The sequence below is a fragment of the Penicillium daleae genome (genome assembly GCF_028827525.1).
Source record: "Penicillium daleae strain IBT 16125 chromosome Unknown utg000006l_segment0_segment0, whole genome shotgun sequence".
Taxonomy (NCBI): domain Eukaryota; kingdom Fungi; phylum Ascomycota; class Eurotiomycetes; order Eurotiales; family Aspergillaceae; genus Penicillium; species Penicillium daleae.
The window spans coordinates 2,738,309-2,760,697 of NW_026623154.1; the positions used below are offsets into that span (position 1 = coordinate 2,738,309).

At 51.0% G+C, this 22,389-nt stretch overlaps 6 protein-coding genes across 6 annotated transcripts; 5 read left to right on the top strand and 1 right to left on the bottom strand.

Annotated features, from left to right (window-relative positions):
- Positions 1-207: 207 nt before the first annotated feature.
- N7458_006691 (NAD(P)-dependent alcohol dehydrogenase) lies at positions 208-1,527 on the top strand (the record flags this gene model as incomplete). The annotated part of the gene is made up of 3 exons (XM_056910073.1): positions 208-374; positions 535-726; positions 747-1,527. The coding sequence occupies 3 exons, from the start codon at positions 208-210 to the stop codon at positions 1,525-1,527; spliced, it is 1,140 nt and encodes a 379-aa protein (XP_056765777.1).
- Positions 1,528-2,811: 1,284 nt separating this feature from the next.
- agdC (putative alpha-glucosidase) lies at positions 2,812-5,858 on the top strand (the record flags this gene model as incomplete). Its single annotated transcript, XM_056910074.1, has 7 exons — positions 2,812-3,028; positions 3,100-3,707; positions 3,764-4,007; positions 4,070-4,138; positions 4,191-4,679; positions 4,754-4,862; positions 4,925-5,858. 7 exons carry the CDS (start codon positions 2,812-2,814, stop codon positions 5,856-5,858), a joined length of 2,670 nt encoding a protein of 889 aa, XP_056765778.1.
- A 4,126-nt stretch (positions 5,859-9,984) lies between these two features.
- N7458_006693 (uncharacterized protein) lies at positions 9,985-10,499 on the top strand (the record flags this gene model as incomplete). The annotated part of the gene is made up of 2 exons (XM_056910075.1): positions 9,985-10,300; positions 10,321-10,499. The coding sequence occupies 2 exons, from the start codon at positions 9,985-9,987 to the stop codon at positions 10,497-10,499; spliced, it is 495 nt and encodes a 164-aa protein (XP_056765779.1).
- A 4,538-nt stretch (positions 10,500-15,037) lies between these two features.
- Positions 15,038-16,356, top strand: N7458_006694 (glycoside hydrolase family 16 protein; the record flags this gene model as incomplete). Its single annotated transcript, XM_056910076.1, has 2 exons — positions 15,038-15,409; positions 15,481-16,356. 2 exons carry the CDS (start codon positions 15,038-15,040, stop codon positions 16,354-16,356), a joined length of 1,248 nt encoding a protein of 415 aa, XP_056765780.1.
- Positions 16,357-18,065: 1,709 nt separating this feature from the next.
- On the bottom strand, positions 18,066-19,613 carry N7458_006695 (uncharacterized protein; the record flags this gene model as incomplete). The annotated part of the gene is made up of 1 exon (XM_056910077.1): positions 18,066-19,613. The coding sequence occupies one exon, from the start codon at positions 19,611-19,613 to the stop codon at positions 18,066-18,068; it is 1,548 nt and encodes a 515-aa protein (XP_056765781.1).
- Positions 19,614-20,263: 650 nt separating this feature from the next.
- N7458_006696 (threonine--tRNA ligase MST1) lies at positions 20,264-21,838 on the top strand (the record flags this gene model as incomplete). The annotated part of the gene is made up of 1 exon (XM_056910078.1): positions 20,264-21,838. The coding sequence occupies one exon, from the start codon at positions 20,264-20,266 to the stop codon at positions 21,836-21,838; it is 1,575 nt and encodes a 524-aa protein (XP_056765782.1).
- Between the last annotated feature and the right edge of the window lie 551 nt (positions 21,839-22,389).

Below are 22,389 nucleotides of genomic sequence, written 5' to 3' on the forward strand. Positions count from 1 at the left end.
ATGGACCGCGCGATGGGGTAACTCAGAAAAAAAAGAAAATGCGGGCTCCTTCTGAATCTGATCACCTGCCTGGCTGCCCGAACCATTTAAATACTTGCGCTCGCGCCTCGTAATGACAAGAGAGAAGCGTGTTGATCTGTCTCTCTTTTGCCCTTCCTCTCTCTCCCTCCCTCCCTTACCCCCACATTCACAGTTCACAGCCTAGCCATGTCGACCGCTACAACCGTCACCAAGACCAACATTGGGGTTTACACCAACCCCAAGCATGACCTGTGGATCGCCGAGGCCGAGCCTAAAGTTGAGGATGTCCACAGCGGCAAGACCCTCAAGTCCGGCGAGGTGACCATCGAGGTGCGCAGTACTGGAATTTGCGGGTAAGAGACGCCTCCCCCCCCCCCGGTCGAGAACTCCCCCACGCCAAGCACAGCTTTGAAGAGAGGTGCGGTGGACAAAGGCCGTAAATCCTTTCTACAGGCATTCCAGTGTTACATTGCAAGAACCAAATAGGCTAATTTCACCCGCCGGCTCTTATAGATCCGACGTGCACTTCTGGCATGCGGGCTGCATCGGCCCTATGATCGTCACTGACGACCACATTCTCGGCCACGAGTCTGCCGGTCAGGTCATCGCGGTCGCCCCCGACGTCACTTCGCTCAAGCCCGGCGACCGCGTCGCAATTGAACCCAACGTGATCTGCAACGAGTGCGAGCCCTGCTTGACTGGCCGGTATAACGGCTGCGAGAAAGTCGCCTTCCTGTCCACTCCCCCGTAGACGGCCTGTTGCGCCGCTATGTCAACCACCCCGCCATCTGGTGCCACAAGATCGGTGACATGAGCTATGAGGACGGTGCCCTCCTGGAGCCACTGAGCGTGACTCTGGCGGCCGTCGAGCGCAGCGGGCTGCGCCTGGGCGACGCCACCCTCATCACCGGTGCCGGTCCCATCGGTCTGATTTCGTTGCTGAGCGCCCGCGCCGCGGGTGCGTGCCCCATTGTCATCACTGACATTGATGAGGGCCGTCTGGCTTTCGCCAAGTCGCTGGTCCCCGAGGTGCGCACCTATACGGTAGAGATTGGCAAGTCGGCCGAGGAGTGTGCGGAGGGCATCATCAATGCCCTGAACGACGGCAAGGGTTCTGGCCCGGATGCCCTGCGACCCAAGCTGTGCTTGGAGTGCACCGGTGTCGAGAGCAGTGTCAACTCGGCGATCTGGAGTATGAAGTTCGGCGGCAAGGTGTTTGTGATTGGCGTTGGCAAGAACGAGATGACCATCCCCTTCATGCGTCTGAGTACCCAGGAGATCGACTTGCAGTACCAGTACCGCTACTGCAACACCTGGCCGCGTGCTATCCGCCTGGTGCAGAATGGTGTGATTGACCTGCGCAAGTTGGTGACCCACCGCTTCGCGTTGGAGGATGCCCTCAAGGCCTTTGAGACTGCGGCGGACCCCAAGACTGGCGCTATCAAGGTGCAGATTATGAGCTCGGAGGAGGATGTCAAGGCGGCCTCGGCTGGTGAGAAGATCTGAAGAGGCGAGGATTGGTGATGGATGATGGATGGAATGGATTGGTTCATGGTGTTTGAGGAGGATACGATTGCCTTTTCGTGACCCTAGGATACTGGTCAGAGCGGGGGTTCCAGATGATGAACTTCTTAATCACGACACGAATGATGTCTAGAGATGCCCACTGGGTACTATAGAGAGACCCTGAAATGAATTTCCTTTTTTTTTTTGTGTAAATCTTTGTGTGTTTGAGGAGAGTCTCTGAATCCAAAAGTGTAGGTGTCGAGTGTAGCAATTAGCTTTGTTTTAGGAGGAACCTTGCGGGTCAGGTTGAGGAGGCCCTTCGTATCGATGTCCGGAAACATCCCGCCACCCGAAGTATACCCCAAAGCATGTACAAGAGCTTCGGAAGAGGAGATTTCACGCAAATCCTTGCTTTTTTATTGTTGTCAATGCTTTCGAGTCACAGCAAAAGCTCACGTTGAACTTGTTCTAGATGTGAAAACCTCAGACATACAGTTCCTTGAAGTCCAAGCTGAGCCCTGACCACGGATATTGTCTATGCAAAGAATTCTAGACGATTCAAGATAACCACTTAGATTTTTCGAGGAAAAGAAACAAGTGTAAGTAGATTAAGCTGGTCGCAGACTTATCAACGTGATGGTCTTAAGTTCTCTTAAAACTAGACTTAATCTATGAGACTGGGGTTAATCTTTTGCCGGGCCTAGTGAACTCGCCAAGTATACTCCTCATCCTTTACCTCCCTCTCGGCAATTACCGACAAGCAGAGCTATCTTGATGATCTCGGCTTTAGTTTTACTCCTCATTTCGGCTCCTAGCCGTACAAAAAGCCACCAATTGCCATGAATGTACAAGAATGCAACCTAGATGGACCCTGCAGATCGGCCAAGCCACGCTCTCCGATAATTGCCCGCGCCTTGGCATGGTCTATAGATGAAGGTAGCACCAACGACAAAGCTCAGATCGCGGTAAAACATGGCAATAGCTACACAAACTGCGATTCAGGCCTCACTTGGCAAGTCTTGGTATGACAAAATTTCGCAGCTTTTGTCTCCTCACTTCACCTTTCGCGCATTCATCGGACATTATTCTCTCCACCCTCCCACTCGCCGTCTTTCTTCCTCCCATCTTCTTCCTTGTGCAACTCGCAATTTCTATCTCGATCAACTCACCACGACCTTTGCATCACCACTGGTCAGCTTTAAAACCCCCTCCTAACCCCCCCCCCCCCCCCCCCCTCCTCCCCTCTGAGGTGCATTCAACCGCCTCTCCAGGTGAAATCTCAACATGCGGGGATCTCTGTTCCTCCTCTTGGCGTCCCTCGTCGGTGCCGCTGTCTCGGCGTCTCGATTCGGCAGCCCCGACGATTGTCCAGGTTACAAGGTTGTGAACGTCCGTGAGCAGGGTAATTCCTTTGAGGCAGACCTCACTCTTGCGGGCGACCACTGTGACTGTTATGGCATCGACCTGGAGAACCTGAAGCTGTTCGTCGAGTACGAGACTGGTTCGTATCACCGTGTTCCAGACCAGAAATAAACAAGCTCTTATGCTTATATTGACACTATAATCATACAGATGACCGTCTTCACGTTCTCATCGCGGATCTCGAGGAGGACGTCTACCAGGTTCCCACTTCTGTCTTGCCTCGCCCTCCAGCCCACGGTGACCACCACAGCAAGCCCAACATCCGCTTTGACTACGAGGCTGAGCCGTTCTCCTTCCGTGTCCTGCGCGGTGACCAGGTACTCTTTGACACTACTGATACCAACCTGATCTTTGAGAACCAGTATCTCAGACTGCGGACCTGGCTGCCGGCCGACCCATACCTATACGGTCTGGGCGAGCACACCGATTCTCTGCGTCTGCCGAACAAGAACTACACACGCACTCTCTGGAGCCGCGATGCCTACGGTATCCCGGAGAACACCAATTTGTATGGCAACCACCCCGTCTACGTGGATCACCGCGGTGATGATGGTACTCACGGCGTGTTCTTCTTGAACTCCAATGGCATGGATATCAAGATCGATCAGACCGATGATGGTCGCCAGTATCTGGAGTACAATACCATTGGTGGCGTGCTGGACTTTTATTTCCTCGCTGGTCCGACCCCCAAGGATGTTGCCAAACAATACTCGGAGGTTGTGGGACTGCCTGCGATGCAGGCTTACTGGACCTTTGGTGTACGTCTGTTCGAACGACCTTGCGGTTTGTTGATAGGCTGACTTTATTTCATTAGTTCCACAACTGCCGCTACGGATACCAGGATGTCTATGATGTTGCCGAGGTTGTCTACAATTACAGCCATGCCCACATTCCACTGGAGACTATGTGGACTGATATCGACTACATGGATCGTCGCCGGGTGTTCACTCTGGTTCCGGAGCGCTTCCCACTGCAGAAAATGCGCGAGCTGGTGGATCACCTGCACAAGAATAACCAGCACTACATTGTTATGGTGGACCCTGCAGTTAGTGATAGTGGTACGTACATACTCTTGTTGTAGAAGAGACATCTTGAAGATGCTGACCCTTGACCTGTATAGACAACGGTGCCGCCAACCGTGGTAAAGATCAAGGCATCTTCCTTACACGCGGCGAGGAACTCTACCAAGGTAAATAAAAACATGCATGTTATTGCCTCTGCTTGGTCTGACTCTAACCTAGGCGCCGTCTGGCCCGGTGTCACCGTCTACCCCGACTGGTTCAACCCCGGCACACAGGAATGGTGGGATGGTGAGTTTGCCCGGTTCTTCGACCCCTCCACCGGCGTCGACATCGACGGTCTCTGGATCGACATGAACGAGGCTGCCAATTTCTGTCCTTGGCCTTGCAAGAACCCCGCTGCCTACGCAGAGGAGAACAACTTGCCTCCAGCTGCTCCAGCTGTTCGCGAGTCCTCCCCGCGTCCGATCCCTGGTTTCCCATCTGACTTCCAGCCCAAGAACCCTCCAACCGTCAAGCGGTCTGCCTCGGGCAAGACTCGTCGTGGAAAGGGTACTAAGGCCGGCTTGCCTGATCGGAACCTGATCTCGCCGCCTTATCAGATTGCCAATGCGGCTGGGTCGTTGAGCAACAAGACTATCGATACTGATCTTGTGCACAATGGTGGTGATTCGTTTGTGGAGTATGATACTCACAACCTTTATGGTACCAGTAAGTCATCATAATAACGGAGAAATCCATTTTTTTGACATTCTTTTCAATATGCATACTAACCCTGATCTCAGTGATGAGCTCCGCTTCTCGCGTGGCTATGACTCTGCGTCGCCCCAAAGTGCGCCCTCTGGTGATTACTCGCAGCACTTTTGCTGGTGCAGGTGCTCACGTCGGTCACTGGTAAGTCCTTCTAGAAGGGTCTTTCAACGTGTCACAAGCCCATTGCTAACCACTATCACAAGGCTCGGCGACAACCCTAGCCAGTGGGACAAGTATCGCGTCTCCATCTCGCAGATGCTGGCCTTTGCCTCGATCTTCCAGATTCCCATGGTCGGATCTGATGTCTGCGGATTTGGCGGCAACACGACTGAGGAGCTGTGCGCGCGCTGGGCCACTCTGGGCGCCTTTAACCCGTTCTACCGTAACCACAACGAGCTCGGTTCCATCTCCCAGGAGTTCTACCGCTGGCCTACTGTCGCCGATGCTGCCCGTAAAGCCATCGACATCCGCTACCGCCTGCTGGATTATCTGTACACCGCGTTCCACCAGCAAACGCAGACCGGCGAGCCCTTCCTGCAGCCATTGTTCTACGTCTACCCCTCGGACGCAAACACCTTCGCCAACGAGGCCCAGTTCTTCTACGGCGACTCCCTGCTAATCTCCCCAGTGCAGGAAGTCGGTCAAACCTCCGTAGACGCTTACTTCCCCAACGACGTCTTCTACGACTGGCACACGGGCGCAGCTGTCCACGGCCAAGGAGCCACAGTACACCTGGACAACATCGGCGTAACCGAAATCCCCATCCACATCCGCGGCGGCAGCGTGATCCCACTGCGCGCAAAGAGCGCCATGACCACAACCGAGCTACGCCGCCGCCCCTTCGAGATCCTAGTTGCGCCCAACTTGAGCGGCTACGCCTCGGGCTCGCTGTACCTGGATGACGGCGAGTCGTTGAACACGGTCAGCAGTGAGATCGAGTTCGAGTACAACCGGGGCCACCTCACTATCCGCGGACAGTTCGGGTACCAGGCCAACGTGGTAATCGAGTCTGTGACCGTGCTGGGAAAGAACCGGCCGTGGAAGCAGAAGCGTGGCGTGGAATACAATGCGGCTCGGCACAGTATCACCAAGAAGGTGGATATCGAGTTGACCGGGCCTGTGGAGATTGACGTTTAGGGGACAAATGGATACGACGAATACCCTGATGTTTCGTTTTTTCTGTTATTAGTTGGCTTCTTGTTCTTGGCTCTGGGGATTATTCATAGTGGGACGAGGTCGGAGGGGCAGTGCGACGGTTAACTCCGTTGATTATTACTGTCGCTGTGATCGGGGGCCGGGTAAGACGATGCCTTAGGGCTTCGGTCGGTAGCATCTCGTTTGGGGCGACTAACCCCTGCCACGTGTCTCTGGCAGGTCTAAAAATAGGAACCAGAGGAGACAAGAGCAAGGAGCAGGAGCAAGAAAGGATTAAAATAATGAATCACGATCAATAATTGAATTTTTTTCTTCTTTCGAATCTCCCTTATTCCCGCGAGGACTATGTACCTAGGACACTCTATCTTAGCCGCCGCCGCTTTTACGAGGGCCCTCGGAGTTAGGCTTACCATACTGAGTAAATTTCAGCCTGCGCTCAGACTAACTGAGCTGCTCAATGTTATCACGTGAGAATCAGTGCGGTCCAATGAACGCTCAGTGAGTGTATAGTGTATGGCTTCATCACTGGAAAAGTGGTTCACGCTTCGCTATTATACCGTGCAGACATTCAACTGATGACGATGCAGGATAATCGCTAGGCCAAAAATGCTTCATGAGCGACATTTTCAGTCTATACGGGTATATGTGGTGTCCCAACATCAACTATATCCCGGAATGATAGCAGCCTATATTTGATATATCCATTATAGAGCTCTTCCCTAGGCACTGATTGTCTCTCGGGGTTATTTGCAAGAAAACCTAGCTAGTATTGACACACGAAGTGGGCTTTTTTAATATAGCTACAGAAGTTGGAATAGAGCCGATGATGTTCTAAGATATAAAAGGAAATTACCTCGGAGAGTAAGAACCTTGACTATATCGGTAAGCGAAATCGCGGAGAAGATCAGAGCTGATAGAACCTCTGAGCAATGTACGTGGGTACCAACTACTATCACCGTTTTCGTTCCTCCTGGACGTTAGGCTAATCGTTTGTCTCCTATCAGCCTCAATCGAGTGCCTTCACTCACTTACCTCAACATCGGCCAACACATTACCTCGTGCCTGGACCCTGAACGGGCGTCGCCTCCCTTCTTTTGGACAAGGAACTTATCTCGACCCTTCTCTACGCCAAACGAACGGAAATTTGCCGCAGTTGACTACCCCGAAAGACAGTACACCGCTCTACCACAAGCTGACACACCTGGAAGATAGCCATGAGTCTTTCACGCCAGTTTGTGAATTCTCTCAACCACGCCACCTGTCACCTCGCCAGGACAGAGGACACTTTCGGAACATAGTATCTCATCTGTTCAACCGGAACAAGGCCGGCACCAAGCTCTTCCCAGACTAGGTCTGAGTCTGGTAGCCCTATGGCATCTGCTAATTAGGTATTTCGATGCCCAGGGCGTCTACCTCTTGACCGTCCATATCGACCAGCACGGTTATCAGGTGTGATGGAGGGAGGCTCCAAGAGGCGTGTGTGAGGTAGATGACCTGTTTGAAGTATTTTGTGCATGTTCAGGACTATCGCAGTGATTGGGGTCCTTCTACTTCGTATACCTGGGGAAAATATCTGTCATGAAGTGCGCACTGGCCTATAGTTAGTTAGATAAGGTTATATTATTAATGGGGTCAAGGGTACTCCGTACTAACTTAACTACTCCGTAGTTATCGCCCCTGATTCAGAATCTGATGATGGATTGCACTATTTGCATACTCGAGCTTCATTGGTTCCTTATTATCGCTATTTGACTTCCCCATACTAAGGATGATTCGGCTTGGCGCACCCGAAGCTGATTTAAAAGCCCACCAGCCCTTGCGGCCGTACAGTGTAGATCCACATGGCGAAGTACCCTTAGAGTAGCTGACCCCTGATGTGCATTACCATTTGCGAACGCCTTTCCTCCTAAGACTTTTCAACACAGCCCAAGTGCAACCTCAGCCGCAAAAGAAACCATATGGATGGTGGATCTCCCCAGGACTGGCTACCACCTGCGAAACGCGTAGTCATCCTTTGTACATGCCATTATTCTTGGTGTCTTCCTTCTCTCTTGATTTCGAATTCCTGACTATGCATAACTAATTCCACCAGCTTATAAATCACATCTGAACTCTATCGATCTTGGTTGCTTCCCAATGGGGGTGATAATGAGGCAGTAGGCGGCTTTCTATATAGAAACAGACTGTGAATGGAAATGGTCTCTTGTAAATGGTCAACGCTAGTTATCGTTAGGCTGTTTCGATTACTAGGCCAGCAGCATTAATCATGGTGAAAAGGAGTAGCGTGGCCGAAACTGGTTCGGCTGAGCATCAAATGGTGGATTAGTCGGACGATCCTAATAACCTAAAAAACTTTGTCGCGTGGCGTAAATAGGTGATGGTAATCATTGTCTTATTCAGCTCTCTTTGCATGTATGCTACCTTGCCACCTATTCAGTCTTAGTTAGCGCTAATTTAGTGTCCTATTGCAGAATATATATACATCCGCACTGTATTTAGCTCCATACGAGCAAATTACCCTGGAATTTTAGGTCTTGGAACTTGCTACCACGGCCGGACTCTCTGTCTTTATTCTCGGAATGGGAGTTAGGCCTATGTTTATAGCTCGTATGTCTGAAATATGATGTCATTTTCTACCACTTATAGAAGTATACTGGCGTGCTAAGTAGGTACTATAAGTTCTACAGAAGACGTCCGATCTATCTGATCTCGTTAGTGCTGTTTATTATCTAGCTCATATCTTGTGCGGTTGTAGGTTTGGGTAGTGGATCCTGGCGTAGTAAGGGTCCAAAATAAGGGTCCAAAATAAATAATAATTTACAGAAGGGCCCGGGTAGTACAGTGCTGTTTCATAAGTCTCAGTTGATGACATAATATTTTGCCAGTCAAAATATTTGTCTGTTGCTTCAATTACAAGGTAGTATTTCATATTTTTGAGTTGGTCGATGGACTTTGATTACAATTTCAAATAAAAGAACAGGAGGACAAGATCTCATATCATTTTCTTGGCGTTTTATATACAGGCAAAGTTCTCACTGAGGGCGGAAGACTAGGCGGTAGAGCGGAGGTGGTTGAAGACTGATGAAACACCACTATACTTATCCGGAGATTTGCGCTAAGGGCTGTGTTATCATTCTGCTGGCATTCCGGGGCATATTGAGAGGGAAAGTTCCCGTAACTCGGACAAAATCCTTCCTATTTCCAACGTTCTTATGGCCGTAAAGCGGTTAGCGACGAAGCATTCCTCATTATTCAAGGTGTGCCACTACAGAAAAACAATGAAATATCTCCGTACTATAGATCTCATAAAGGACGGTAATTACGAGTTATGTGTGCTTTGAATAGTCCTTTGTCCGAGTAGCTAATCGCTGAACCGAACCAGTGATTGTCGACTAATCTCGCACAATGAAACAATATGTATTTTATCCTATTTTTCTATCATTAGTTCCCATTTTCTCGCTATTTTCGCTTAATGGCTCTAGATTATATGTTCTAAGTGACAGATACCGTCACAGCAGAATGAGGTATTTGCGGCCACTGGGAGGTTATGGTCGTGGAGTTCTCCAGTTCTCCCATGATTTCCTATTACAGACGGGAATACCTCTACTTTAAGTCAACTAATCACACAACCTGCAAAATAGAACAAGATTGCGCGGTAGGGAGATAATATCCCCTTGACTAATTTTGCATGAGGTATAATGCTCTTGTCAGCCTCTTTAGCCCTCGAAAAATCCTCTGTTGCAAACTATACTTCATTTTATCAAGATCGACATCATGAATTACAGACTGGACGTAAAAAACTAAAATTATTCACTAGCGACAAAACAAAAGACGCGAAGAAATGCCAATGAGAAATACCTTTTTCCTTTATCGGATGTATCTCCCACATTAGGATAGGGCAATTCCAGAATCTCAAAAGGCAGACCTTTCGGCCGTACTAGCTATCTTTAGGCCACAAGCTTGAACTTGTCAGCATTCTTAGTGCATTGACTGATTACTTTTGAAATGATTTTATGAGGATAATCCTTATTGAGCATATAAGAGCTGATGAACAGCTCGAAAAACAAACAGGCGACTTCATCCCCGGACAATCTTAACTTTATCCAAGATGCGTTTTTCCTTACTTTCCATCACGGCCACTTTCATGCTTGGCCTTGTTGCCGCAGACTCAGCGCCCAACTCCTTTGACAGCTGGAAACAAACCATCCCCTCTTGTGCTCAACCATGCTTCGACGATTTCTACTCCAGCAGCGTGGGTTCTTCCTGCGCCAGTGACGCGGCCTCCAGCACCAAGCTGTCTGACCTACAATGTGTTTGTAATGCAATGGAAGCAAACCTTCAGACTGGGGGAGACACTGCACTCCAGTGCTCTTCTTCGAAGTGTGGGTCAGGCAGTAACACAGCAGCCCTACAGGGACTAGCTAGTATGTGCTCAGCGGCTGAGGGGAGTTCCTCGAGTTCCTCAAGTTCCCCAAGTTCCTCGAGTTCTTCGAGCTCAGGCTCAGGCCCAAGCTCAAGCCCAACGGGAGTCTCAACGGCAACATCTATCGAGTCCTCGTCGACGACGACGGCAACAACCCCTGCATCCCCATCGACAACCAAAACCTCGGGATCCACAAGTAAGTACTCCGTTCTACTATATCTGTTCCTATCTCCGCTCCACTTTCCATGCGAGACGGGTTGCCTATAGCGGCCATAAGCAGATGAATCTAACGGCTTCTTGCGAAAAAACAGTGACGATCACCAAGCCGGTCTTTTTCTGGATGGGAGTGGCTGGGGCGCTCTTTTGCAATGGCCTTCTTTTGTAAACTACAAGACCTTGGTCAAGATGTGTAATATACGTTAGAACATCAAGACGGGATTCTAGAATTGGCGGGTGGTTGGATTGGAAGGAGAGAATCCAGTCACAGATGCAGGGTTTGTGTCAGCTTGGCATTTACAACAATAAATTCAATCTGATTCAATTGAAACTCCCAGTAACTCGTGAATGTACGTAATGATTTCTACCAGCAGGCAAATATCTCGATAGCCAGAAGTGTACTGGGGTTCTTGCTTTCACCTCCCTCGTTGAAAGCAACTCAGACGTGCTGCAGATCGTGAGGGATTTTGGACAACTACAACACAGAGATACAGAGTAACCAAGAACCATTCTCTCCATCTGCACCGGAACTCTCTTTCTAGGAGCTCCTGGTTTGCTAAACGGGCTAAGGGCAAGTACACATCATCTGTTCCTGGTCGAGTTACAAGAAATCTGTAGGAAGGAGGGTGAGATTAAGGTAGTGCAGACCAGATATGTGGATGGCGGGCTTAGAGTGAATGGGCTTTGGGTGATTACGGGAAGTGGAGTTTCTTCTGGATTGGACTTGGCCTGTTATTTTGTTTCTCAATCACTTTCTCCCGAAATGGCTTCGTTTACGGCCAATATTTTTAGTTCTCGTGGATCCCACAATGAACATGGATGGTGTTACCAGTTACCAGAGTAATATTTCAACTTTCACCGGCGTCTAATTGTTTATGCAGGAGGTTTTCCCCGGAGCGATGGGCAAGCCGATATAAGCCGATTTATAGATAAAAGCGAGGGGGTCTTTTCTTGGCCTTTATACGAAAAAGTTGCTTTAGTGGGAGTATAATCCTCAAGTGGCCAGGTAAATTAACGAAGTTATCATAATAATAAGTAGTGATTAAGCGATGGCCGAATACTTCTAGCATCATATTCACTACCTTTATCGATTCATCCAAATCAGATATACAAGATCTAACCAAACAATGTTAACATTTTATTCCGATAATTATTGTTCAAGAGATGGGAATTTCCATACTTAACTCCATTGACTTCAACAAAATAAAGTGACACCGGTAGGTAACCTCCTACCTGCCTCTACTAATGTGGAACTCGACCACAAAGTACCAATTGTGATACAGAGAGGCTCATTGCAACAGAGAAACAAAAAAATTAAGTGAGAGGAACGCAAGTATCTCCGTTCGCAATATATCACTGAATCGCTCTTGATATCGCGGGGCATCAGCTACGGAAGTTATTAAGTATCACGAGTGCAAGAAATGATAAATGCTGAGCAAACCCGAGTGCTCAGCTGAGCATCAGTGAGCAGATCAGTGCACAGAAGCAGCGAGGGTCTGAGCACCAATCTGGAAGGGGAAAGCCCAGAATTGACAAAGGAAATTTGTTATATAGAGATTCGGTACGGTACCGTAGCCAATAATTGATTCCTGGGAAACAGGGCGAACCTACCTATCTACTATATGAAACTTTCTACCTCGTACTCCGTCCCTCCTTTGTGATCAATATTGCAAGGGGAATCCGAAAAACAAAAAACGCATATGAATAGAGTTAGCGCCAGGGTTTCCTCCCCAGGACGAACCTAACGGGTCCAAATAAGATAACAAGGGGAGCAGGCATTAATCCTAAACCGCCAAGAGGTAGTATATGTCGGAGATCTCTCTCGTTAACCACTCGGTCGTAACAGTAGTCATAGCAGATGGTAACTAACTATTTGTCGATTTTGTCGACAAATAGTGTACCGTTAATATGACGTGGAAAGTGGAAACAAAAGCAGACATATCATTATCCACTGTAGGGCTCGCACATGGCTGTCGAGTGTCGACCGTAGGGAAGGAATAATTAAATATGGAAACAAAGGATAGTTTATGGGGAAACCGCCGCAAACCCAGTGCCATGGATTTACGACTGTCCTGTGTGATCCATCCAGTGGTCTGCCGAGTTGGCCGAGAGCCAAGCGTTTGTTCCTGCGTTGGGCCCAACCCAAAAGAATTGACCAGTGACCAGCTCGGGCAGACTGGCCGTGGCATCGCTCATCGAGTAATGGGGGTAAGGTTGTGGAAGGGGATGATTATTGGGCCGTTTAATTTTCCCCGGAAGCGAGGGGGGCTGAAAATTCTATTAATATACGGGATATACGGGGACTCCGTACAGTCGTAGTACACAGTGTACATACATACTGTAGTACTGAGCGTGTGGAGGGATTGTTTTAGTTTTTTTTGCTGTGCAGGTGATTCAGAAGATTCTGTCGCGGATGATGGGGACGCCGTGGTTCAGTAAGGGGTGGGGGCGTAGGGCGGAGAGTAGTGACAACTGACAAGACAAGTGTAGTCCGCGGGCGAAGGGTGCAGTGGACGGTCGCATTTGGATAGGGCGCTAGTTGCTAGTTTGAGCCCAGCGGTTTGAAATGGGTCAGGATCATTCTTTTGTTGGAGGAATAGTATGTTCAGTAGATTAGATTGTTAGTATATCCTGTAGGTAGTTATAACTAGTCTGTCTTAATATCTAGAGTAGTTATATATTTTTATATTATTAATTCTCATAAAAGTGGCCAGGATGAGGTGATTGAGTCGACTGCAGGAGGCATACGTACTCTCGATCATGTGGGAGACACAAAGACATGGGCACGGGCCGCTCGTGAACAATCGGGCAGTTGATGGATGGGGCTAAGGGTAACTAGAAGCGAGAGCCAGAGACGACAGTACCAAAGGAGAAAAGCATCGAGACTCCTGGATCAGTGTACGAAGTATGGATAGGATGGACCCTGACGATGTCATGATTGTATCAGAGGAGGATATACCAGGAAACGATGAGCAGCAACATGAAGATCAGGGCCTCCTCCGTACTGGAGGCTACCGAGGAGTCTGGGTAGAATGAATTATGAAGTTGATTAGTTAGCGAACATGATGAGGCGAAGTGTCAGTATTCGCAGGTCTCAGGTATCTCAGATGTACTGTAATCATCTGTATTTTTCTATTCCGAGGATTGCCTGTCTCAGGTCGGGGTCATGGTCTCGTATTGGGGAGCCCTCGCTTACTTTGGACGGCCCGCTAGGTTGACTTGAGTATTCTTAGTATCTTTCGTATCTGTAGCATATTATTATTTCGTACATGGTACCTCATTCAGTTCGCATGTTAGAGCCTACTATCGTAGTTGCGACGGGTGGCCTGGTGAGTCGTGACTGTCTCTAGTATAGTTAATTAGTACTCTTAGTAATAGTACCGTTGTCGGATCAGGATAGTAATGACGGTCATGCTAACCATAATGACTCTGATGCATCAGCCAAGGGTGAGCATAAAAATCTGGGGCTGGGGCCCCTCCTTCATCGTAGTGCTCATTTATTCTAGTCCCGCAGTATACGGAGGGGCTTTCCCCCCCCCCCTTCGGACTTTGACTTTTACGGAGCAGAAGCTGTAACATGATCGGCCGGGATGATCGGGCGATCGGAGCGAGGGGAGGGAGAGACGACTGTAGCAATACGACATATGACAGACTGGGCGTTGCGGGTGAAACAACAAAGGGCAGCGAGGGGGATATCCCCCGTCTTCAGCTCCCTGATGACTCTCTTCTCGCCTGTCAAGTGTGTATTGTGCTCTGTGCTCTGCGCTCTGCGCTCACTGGTTCCCCCTTCTGATAGACGGGTGTCTCACCCAGTCCACGACTCCGCCAGTGAGGGTTCCCCCAGCAGCTCATGCGGCGGCTCCACTGCGATCCCCGAGTGGGGTCACTAGGGGCCTTGCCACGAGGAGGATCCAATCAGCGAAATGTTGATGCTTTGTTCGAGGATGCGATGAATCATACAGCCAATCCCCATGCTCGGCTCTTCCGTGCCTGCTCATTGTCAGCCTCCTCTTTTTTTTTTTTGTGTCTCTGTTATTCTTTTTTGGGCTTGGTGCCTGGTGGCCGGGGGAACTAGCGTGAGTCAAGGAGAGCATGTCTCTGACCGACTGGATGTGACCGGAGGAGGAGAGCGACCCAAGTACGGAGACCGAGTCCAGTACCAAGAATAGGACGGCAAAAGTAGAGGAAGCACCGTGGCGGAGGCAGGTACAAAAGGGGAGCTCTTTCCTGCTCGGAACCACGGACTTTGCGCACAACTCGTTTGGTACTGATCTCGCGGATTCGATTACTTTTGGATTGCTTGGATTGCTGTTACTGTTCTGAAAGACTCCACTTGGGACCACTCGGGGAACCACCTGGACCAACTTCAGCTCCACTCGCTACTGCCTGCCTTGCGGCCTTTATAACTTTCGCTCTGCCCCCTCGGACGCTCGTTTCCAGCCTCATCCTCATTCTCATCCCACTTCTTCTTTTCACCTACTTAGCTCCCCCATTTGGACGCATCCTCACACACTCCTCAACGATGCCGTCCATCCTCAAGTACGCCGCCGTGGCTCTGGCTGCCGCTGCTCCCTTGGCCTCGGCGCAGACCTACACCGACTGCAATCCTCTGCAGAAGACTTGCCCGGCCGATGCTGGCTCCACCCAGTCCCAGCTGAACTTTGACTTCACTCAGAGCTCCGGCCTCAGCCAGTGGAAGACCACTGCTGGCTCCGTCAGCACCGGCTCCAACGGTGCCGTCTTCACCATCAACAAGAAGGGTGATGCCCCTACCATTGAGACCGATTTCTACATCTTCTACGGTGAGATCTCGGTCACCATGCAGGCTGCTCCCGGCACTGGTATTGTCAGCTCCATCGTCTTTGAGTCTGATGACCTGGATGAGATTGACTGGGTAAGCATGGACTTTTGTCTCATCCCGCCTGTTTTCTTTTGTCTTTTCTGATTTCTAACAATCGTTTATAGGAGGCTCTTGGCGGCAACACTGCCCAGATCGAGACTAACTACTTCGGCAAGGGTGACACTACCACCTATGACCGCGACACTTGGCCCGGCGTGGCGAACCCCCAGTCCACCTTCCACACCTACACGGTGAACTGGCAGAAGGACAAGACCGTCTGGTCCATTGACGGCACCCCCGTTCGCACTCTCAACTACGCCGATGCCCAGGGCGGTGCTCGCTACCCCCAGACCCCCATGCGTGTGCGCATCGGTATCTGGGCTGGTGGTGACCCCGACAACGGCCAGGGCACCATTGAGTGGGCTGGTGGCCAGACCGACTACTCCAAGGCTCCCTTCTCCATGTACGTCAAGTCGGTGCAGATCGCCAACGCCAACCCGGCCGACTCGTACACCTACAGCGACAACTCGGGCTCCTCCGACAGCATCAAGCTCAGCGGTGCTGGTGCTCTCATCCAGACTTCTAGCTCTTCCAGCTCTTCCAGCTCCTCCACCTCGACCATCTCTTCCACCAGCTCCCAGTCCACTGAGAGCTCCACCACTACTCACACCACCCTGGCCACCACCACCCAGACTTCCACCTCGGCCAAGCCCACCACTCCTGGATCCACCTCCACCTCGTCCACCTCGGGATCTACCTCGGGCTCTGGTTCCTCCACCACCTCCTCTGGATCTTCCACCTCGTCTGGCTCTTCGAGCACCAGCTCCGGCTCCGGCACCAGCTCCGGCTCCGGCACCACCTCGTCTGCTTCCGGCTCGGGCTCTGCTTCCAGCACTGCCCCCAAGACCAGCGCTACCTTCAACGCAGCTGCCAACGTGGTTGCCAACTACCTTGCCCCCATCTCCCTCCTGGGCCTGGTCACTGCTTTCTTCCAGCTGTAAAAGATACCCGCTACGAACCCCTCAAGTTACGCTCGCCTTTGACTATTTGACGTTTCCTCCGACCCTTCGCGCACATCACCTAATAACGTTACTCTCACATATGAAGCATACTGGGCTGGAACCGGGTTCTTGGACATGAGGAATGCTTTGAATGTTTATGTTTTTGCTTTTTTTTTCATCAGTTACTATTTCCCTTTTTCCATTACATAGGCCAGTTGGGGTCTACAACGTGCTCTCCGCGACTCTTTTCACGGCTCTAATCGAGCTGTTTTTGGGGAATTCGTCGAGCTTTGGTTTCGGATCTGCCTGGTGTTTTCCACGTCCTCTCTGACATGTATCTATGGATCTTGCACGATCACCACCCATACTTTTATCACTAGATTAATCTTCCCATATTTGGGACTGATCATATGATTTTATCTCCCTGACTCCCTGGCTTTGTGTATACAGTACTGTATAGATGGCTGTCTGGTCTAGAACCCTGTAACTGAGAAAGCTCGACGCAAGGCTGAACCACCCCACAGCAACGTTTGCTTCTTTTGGTCTCATGCAGATGCCTACGTCTATACATACGCATGTCCATGGTATCTCCTGTACAGAGTACATACATACATGCATATAGCTACCGCCCGTATGCATGTCGCCCTCAATGCCGTCCAACACGCAAAAGCAAAAAAAGTCTCGTGTAACAATCAACGGGCCACTCGGCTGTTACTGCCGATTTCAAGTGTCATAGTTATTTGAGTTTTAATTATCGAGTCCTCCGTACTTTACGGTGTGTACTGTGTCTATCTCTGGGTCTATCGAACGTCCTGGACTAAACTTTGGTTTAATCTCTTATGTCACTGTTCGAGTCTGTGTCGCTTCAACCGTGGAATGGAAGATGAATGAATGGAAGGAGTTGTTTTCAAAAATCTAGATTCAGTCGGATCCATCCCGACCCAGTCAGGCACAAACTACGGATTACTCCGCACTAGTAGATATTTCCTATCCAGGGCACAGAGTACAATGTAATTGTCATCCATTCACCAAAACAGCACTTTCGGCCGAGCCCGTTTTTTTCCCGATCCCGTGAGCTCGTAGCTTTCTTAGCTCCCCACAGTGTATTAGACAAGTTGTGTTGCTATTGGTGTGCCCGTGTTACTTTTTGGATGTTCTACCGTGGATGGCTTGGTAAGAGGGTCCAAAACGATTGGATGGGTTTGCTGGGATGGAGACCGAAGTTTGGGTCAGAAGGAGGGGACCACTGCAGTTATTCATAGAAACATGACGATAACGACTATACAGTAGGATGGATGGTGGAAGCAGGAAGAATAGATGAAGTTTATGGGTGTGGGATGTTTGGATCAAAGTCAATTCAATTCGATAATCCAAGATTAAAGGGAAAATAAATCGTGTATCGTATTTCATTTCATGGCTATAGTCATTTCATTATTCATACCCTCGTATTGAGTGTCCCCAGTTCTTCCGAAAAAACACACTACTGAACGCCTCCCGAACTTTGAACGAACACAGCACAGCACACTCATGTAGTGATGTACCCCTGAAAACCTATTTACCGCCAGAGATCCCAGAGGAAAGCTCCCTTTCAAAGGCAATTCAAATAGAGGTTCCTTCGAATGGGACCCCAAGTTACCAAACCCGTATCGGTATCCACACAATAAACGACTATCGAGGCCGCAAAAACTCTCGCGTGGACATAAACCCACTCACCAAGTGGGCCCCAATCGAGCTCGCTGCTCATCCCGCAGCGCCCTCGCCAGCCGGGCGACCTCGTCCGCCACGACACGATGCTGTGTCGCTGCAAGCCTCAGTAATGCAAGGGTGTTCGTGGGCTGCCGCGGGTCTGCGCTAGACGACGGCGCAGACGATGGGTCCGCCGATCGATCGTGTGCATTCGAGTCAGAGTCAGAGTCCAAGCTCGAGCTTGCCCCGGCACCAAACAGCCGCGCGCTGAATCTGGCATAGCTCGATAGCGAGTGCAGCAGGCCCTCACCGCGCTGCATCGCTCCATCTCCGTGGTAATTACCACCGTTCGAAATCGACGCTCGTCGCTCTTCGCGGGATACAATCCCGTCGATTGCCTCGAGATGGTCGTCTAGCGTGGCGAACCGTCCACCCAGCGACTCGGCTTTATTCCGCAACTGCGCCCGCAATCGATCGAGATACTCCGCGCGCCGCCGCAATTGTGCCGCTAGCCTGGTATCCCGGGCGATCGAGGTGGCGCCCCCAGACTCCAATGCCAGCGGGGATGCGAGTAGACTGTCAATGGCGGAGCGGAGGTCTGCGCGCAGCGAGCCGAATTCCCATGCTGCAGCGCGCAGAGCGGCGTCGCTGCCCTGGAATTCGAGAGCGAGTGCGTTGCGGGCGTCCGGGAGGCTGGTTTGCAGGGTTGTTTGGAGGGTGGAGAGAGTTGATTCGCTGTCTTTGAGGGTTTGTGCGAGTGGGGTGAGGGTGGATAGGGTGCTGGTGAAGATGGCTTGGAGCGTATTTTGCGCGGCGATGATGGTTTCTTCGGGGGAGATGGGGCTACCGGTGGAGTGGAAGGGGTTGGAAGGGAGGGCTTGTGGGTGGAGAGGGACGCAGCTGGCTGGGTAGGTGGATTGTATAATTGGGAAGGCGCATAGATTTTGCGCTTGGTAGATGAGTTCGGGGAGGATGAGGAGGTGCATGATCAAGGCGATGAGGAGGGTGTTGATAGCCGTGCGGAGGAGCATGCGCTGCTTGTGGTAGAGGGACGAGAGCTTTGCGATCACGCTGGATTTCTTGGTTCCGAGGCCTGGAGCTGACGAGCCTGCGTCGATTGCTTCAGGGTTGGTGTTGGACTGTCGTTGCTGCTTCCCAACCGGTGTGATCTTGCGGCGCTTCCTCATATGCGGGGACTTGTTGTCTGCGGATCGCATATGCGGCGCGACCCATGATGCCTCCGAGATGGGTACCTCGTAGATGGATGGCATGACGAGCTCCGGGCCAGGCATACTCCATGATGAGGTGGACGAGGTCAGCGACTCTGATAGCTTTGTCTGATTTCGACTCTGAATCTGATTTAAGTCCGGGCTGGGCTTCGGGCTCGTGGTGTTGTTTGCTGGCTTGGCGGTATCAACTTGCTTTTCTGTCCTGGGAGCTGGCGTCGGGCTTGTAGGGTCGGCGCGAGGTGGAGAGCTGGAGTGATGCTCCTTAAGTGATGTCGTCGATGCGACAACCCAGGAATCGCCTAGCACCGAGCGGTCTGGGGTGCGTGGTGGTTCTGTTGACATGGCGGAATACACATGTCGCGATGGACAGCAGTGCACTACGGGCGGATAGCGGATCGGCAGAGCTGAATTGTACTTTGTAGAGCTTGACGTGGAAGTCGTAGCAGTACTCTCTTGCTAAACGCGACTCTGCTAGCGATCATGTAATGGCCCAAGGGATGCTGGAGCGAAGCGCGACGGTTTCACGCGCAAAGCGGTGGGGCAGTCGAGCATCGTCTGGCGGGACGCACTTGCCATGCTAAGATGGATATGCTAATGGACTCTAGTAGTCTCGCTGTGGAAGATTAAGTACTTTGACATTGAATCGTACATAAACGTCATCATTTATCCATGCATTCGGATTCTCCATGGCTTTTAGAGATCTCTAGCCAATGTTGGCGCTATAAACTACGCGCCATATAATGCTAGGGCTTAGAGGGCCATGAAGCAAAAGAAATTCAACTATAAAGGCCAGTATGATTCCCCCGTCAATTTGGAACGTCTATATTCTCACTCATGATAGTCTTATCCTATCGTGAAGCTAGAATTAGTAAGATGTTGTGGGCTAACCCGATAATTGCGGGATGGCCGCTAACTGTTGCCCGTCGAAAGTCCGGATCGACAATCAACTTGCGGCGGAGAAAAGAAGAAAGTCGGTCCTCCGCAACGCAACCATGCGCGCAGTCACTCGGCTACGGCCACATTTCATCTCGCGGCCTGCGATCAACCACCCGGTGCGATGGCCCTCTACAAGGCTACAATGGCTATCGACCACCGCATCTCGCCAATGTTCGTGCGCTGACGCTGCCAACGGTCGACCCAATGCCCAAGCTCCCTCAATTCCACCAAACGACCACCGAGCTCTCGGCACGAGCCAGGAGCTCTTCACCTCGTCAACCTACAGTCCCGGCTCGCCTCTCTTCCTCCCCAATGGTACTCACGTCATCAACAAGCTCATCTCCTTCCTCCGAACCCAGTACCTGCAATACGGCTTCCGCGAAGTCCTGACCCCGACCATCTACAAACGCTCTCTGTGGGAAGTCTCCGGCCACTGGCAAAACTACAAGGATGACATGTACGAGGTGACCGGCCGGGGTGCGACCGGTGAAACCGAGGGTGAACTCGGCGAGGATGAGTCGTACGGTCTGAAGCCCATGAACTGCCCAGGCCACTGCCTGCTGTTCAAGTCGCAGAACCACTCCTACCGTGAGCTGCCAGTGCGCTATGCGGATTTCAGCCCGCTGCACCGGAATGAAGTCTCGGGCTCGTTGACGGGTCTCACGCGCGTTCGACGCTTCCACCAGGACGATGGACACATTTTCTGCCGGCCATCACAGATCAAGTCGGAGATTGCGTCCGCGCTGGGATTTGTCGATATGGCTATGACCACGTTCGGACTTGGGCCGTACCGATTGGTGTTGTCTACACGACCAGAGACGGATTATATTGGGACACTGGAAATGTGGGACAATGCAGAGCGCCAATTGCGCGAGGCGCTGGATAGTACTGGGCGTGAATGGGCATTGAATGAGGGCGACGGTGCATTCTACGGGCCGAAGATTGATATCCAGCTCCAGGATCAGGCGGGCAAGTATCATCAGCTGTCTACTATCCAGCTAGACATGAACCTGCCTCAGCGATTTGGACTGGAGTATCAGGTTGCAGAGGGCGAAGAGGACTATAACCCGGCGACGCCTGGATTTGCGACTCCTGTCCTCGTGCACCGCGCTATCTTTGGCTCCCTCGAAAGATTCCTGGCCTTGCTCATTGAACACCACGGTGGCCATTGGCCCTTCTGGCTGTCGCCTCGCCAGGGGATTATCCTGACCGTCAACCAGGATGATGCTGTGGTTCGCCAGGCGCAGGAAGCTGCGGCTCTGTTCTCTGGGTTCAAGGTCCTCCAGACTGACGGCACTGCTGCACCACCACGCCCTCTTTCCTCGGTCGATTCCACATTCCTGGTTGATGTCGATACCAGCGCGCAGACACTCAGTAAGAAGATCCAGCGAGCCAAGCAGATGAAGTACAACATGATCTTTATCCTTGGTTCGCGTGATGTTGCTGAAGGTGGCATCACTGTGGACGTCACCGGGCAGATGCAGAGCAAGACCGACCCCGAAGCTCAGCAATTCCAGTCGCTGATCAAGTCTCGCCTAGGAGACGACGCACTGAAGAATCCCCGCGCGGTGAAACTCAAGTTGAACGAGGTGCATCCATTGCTGGTGCAATTCGAGAGGAATTTCCTGTGATCATACTTCTAAGCGTCTCTGCCACCGCCACATTTGTACCATATACTCCATGTTCTTCATGAGCCTCCCAATTATGTATAACAATTTAATGTGTACCCCCATCTTCGACACAGTCAGCCCATGCAATCGAATCCACTATGAACGCGGTTAGCCTCGGCAAAATGTGTCGCCTCAGGCCAAAAGGGCTCCGAGATCGGGGAGATGGGAACTACAGCTGACGAGCAGGATATAAGAGAATATATGCTCGCTACAGCCAGAAACCTCGAATGTATGAATGGGAAGGTAGAAAAGCTTAAGAAATCAGGGACCCTGTTATGATTCGTCTGTCTTCATATCAAAAGTCAACTGCCAATCGCCACTAACTCGCAGGGCGTCGCCGGAAAGGTGCCTCTCACGTGACTCCGCTGTCGGCACCGAAAAACTCGGCGTCATCAAGATCGCGCCCTTGCCATTGAGTCACAAATTCCCTTTTCTCCATTGGTCTTGGTGGTTCTCTGATTTTAAAAGAGACTTCATACCTCAATCCCCCTGTACCATCTATACCCTTCCTT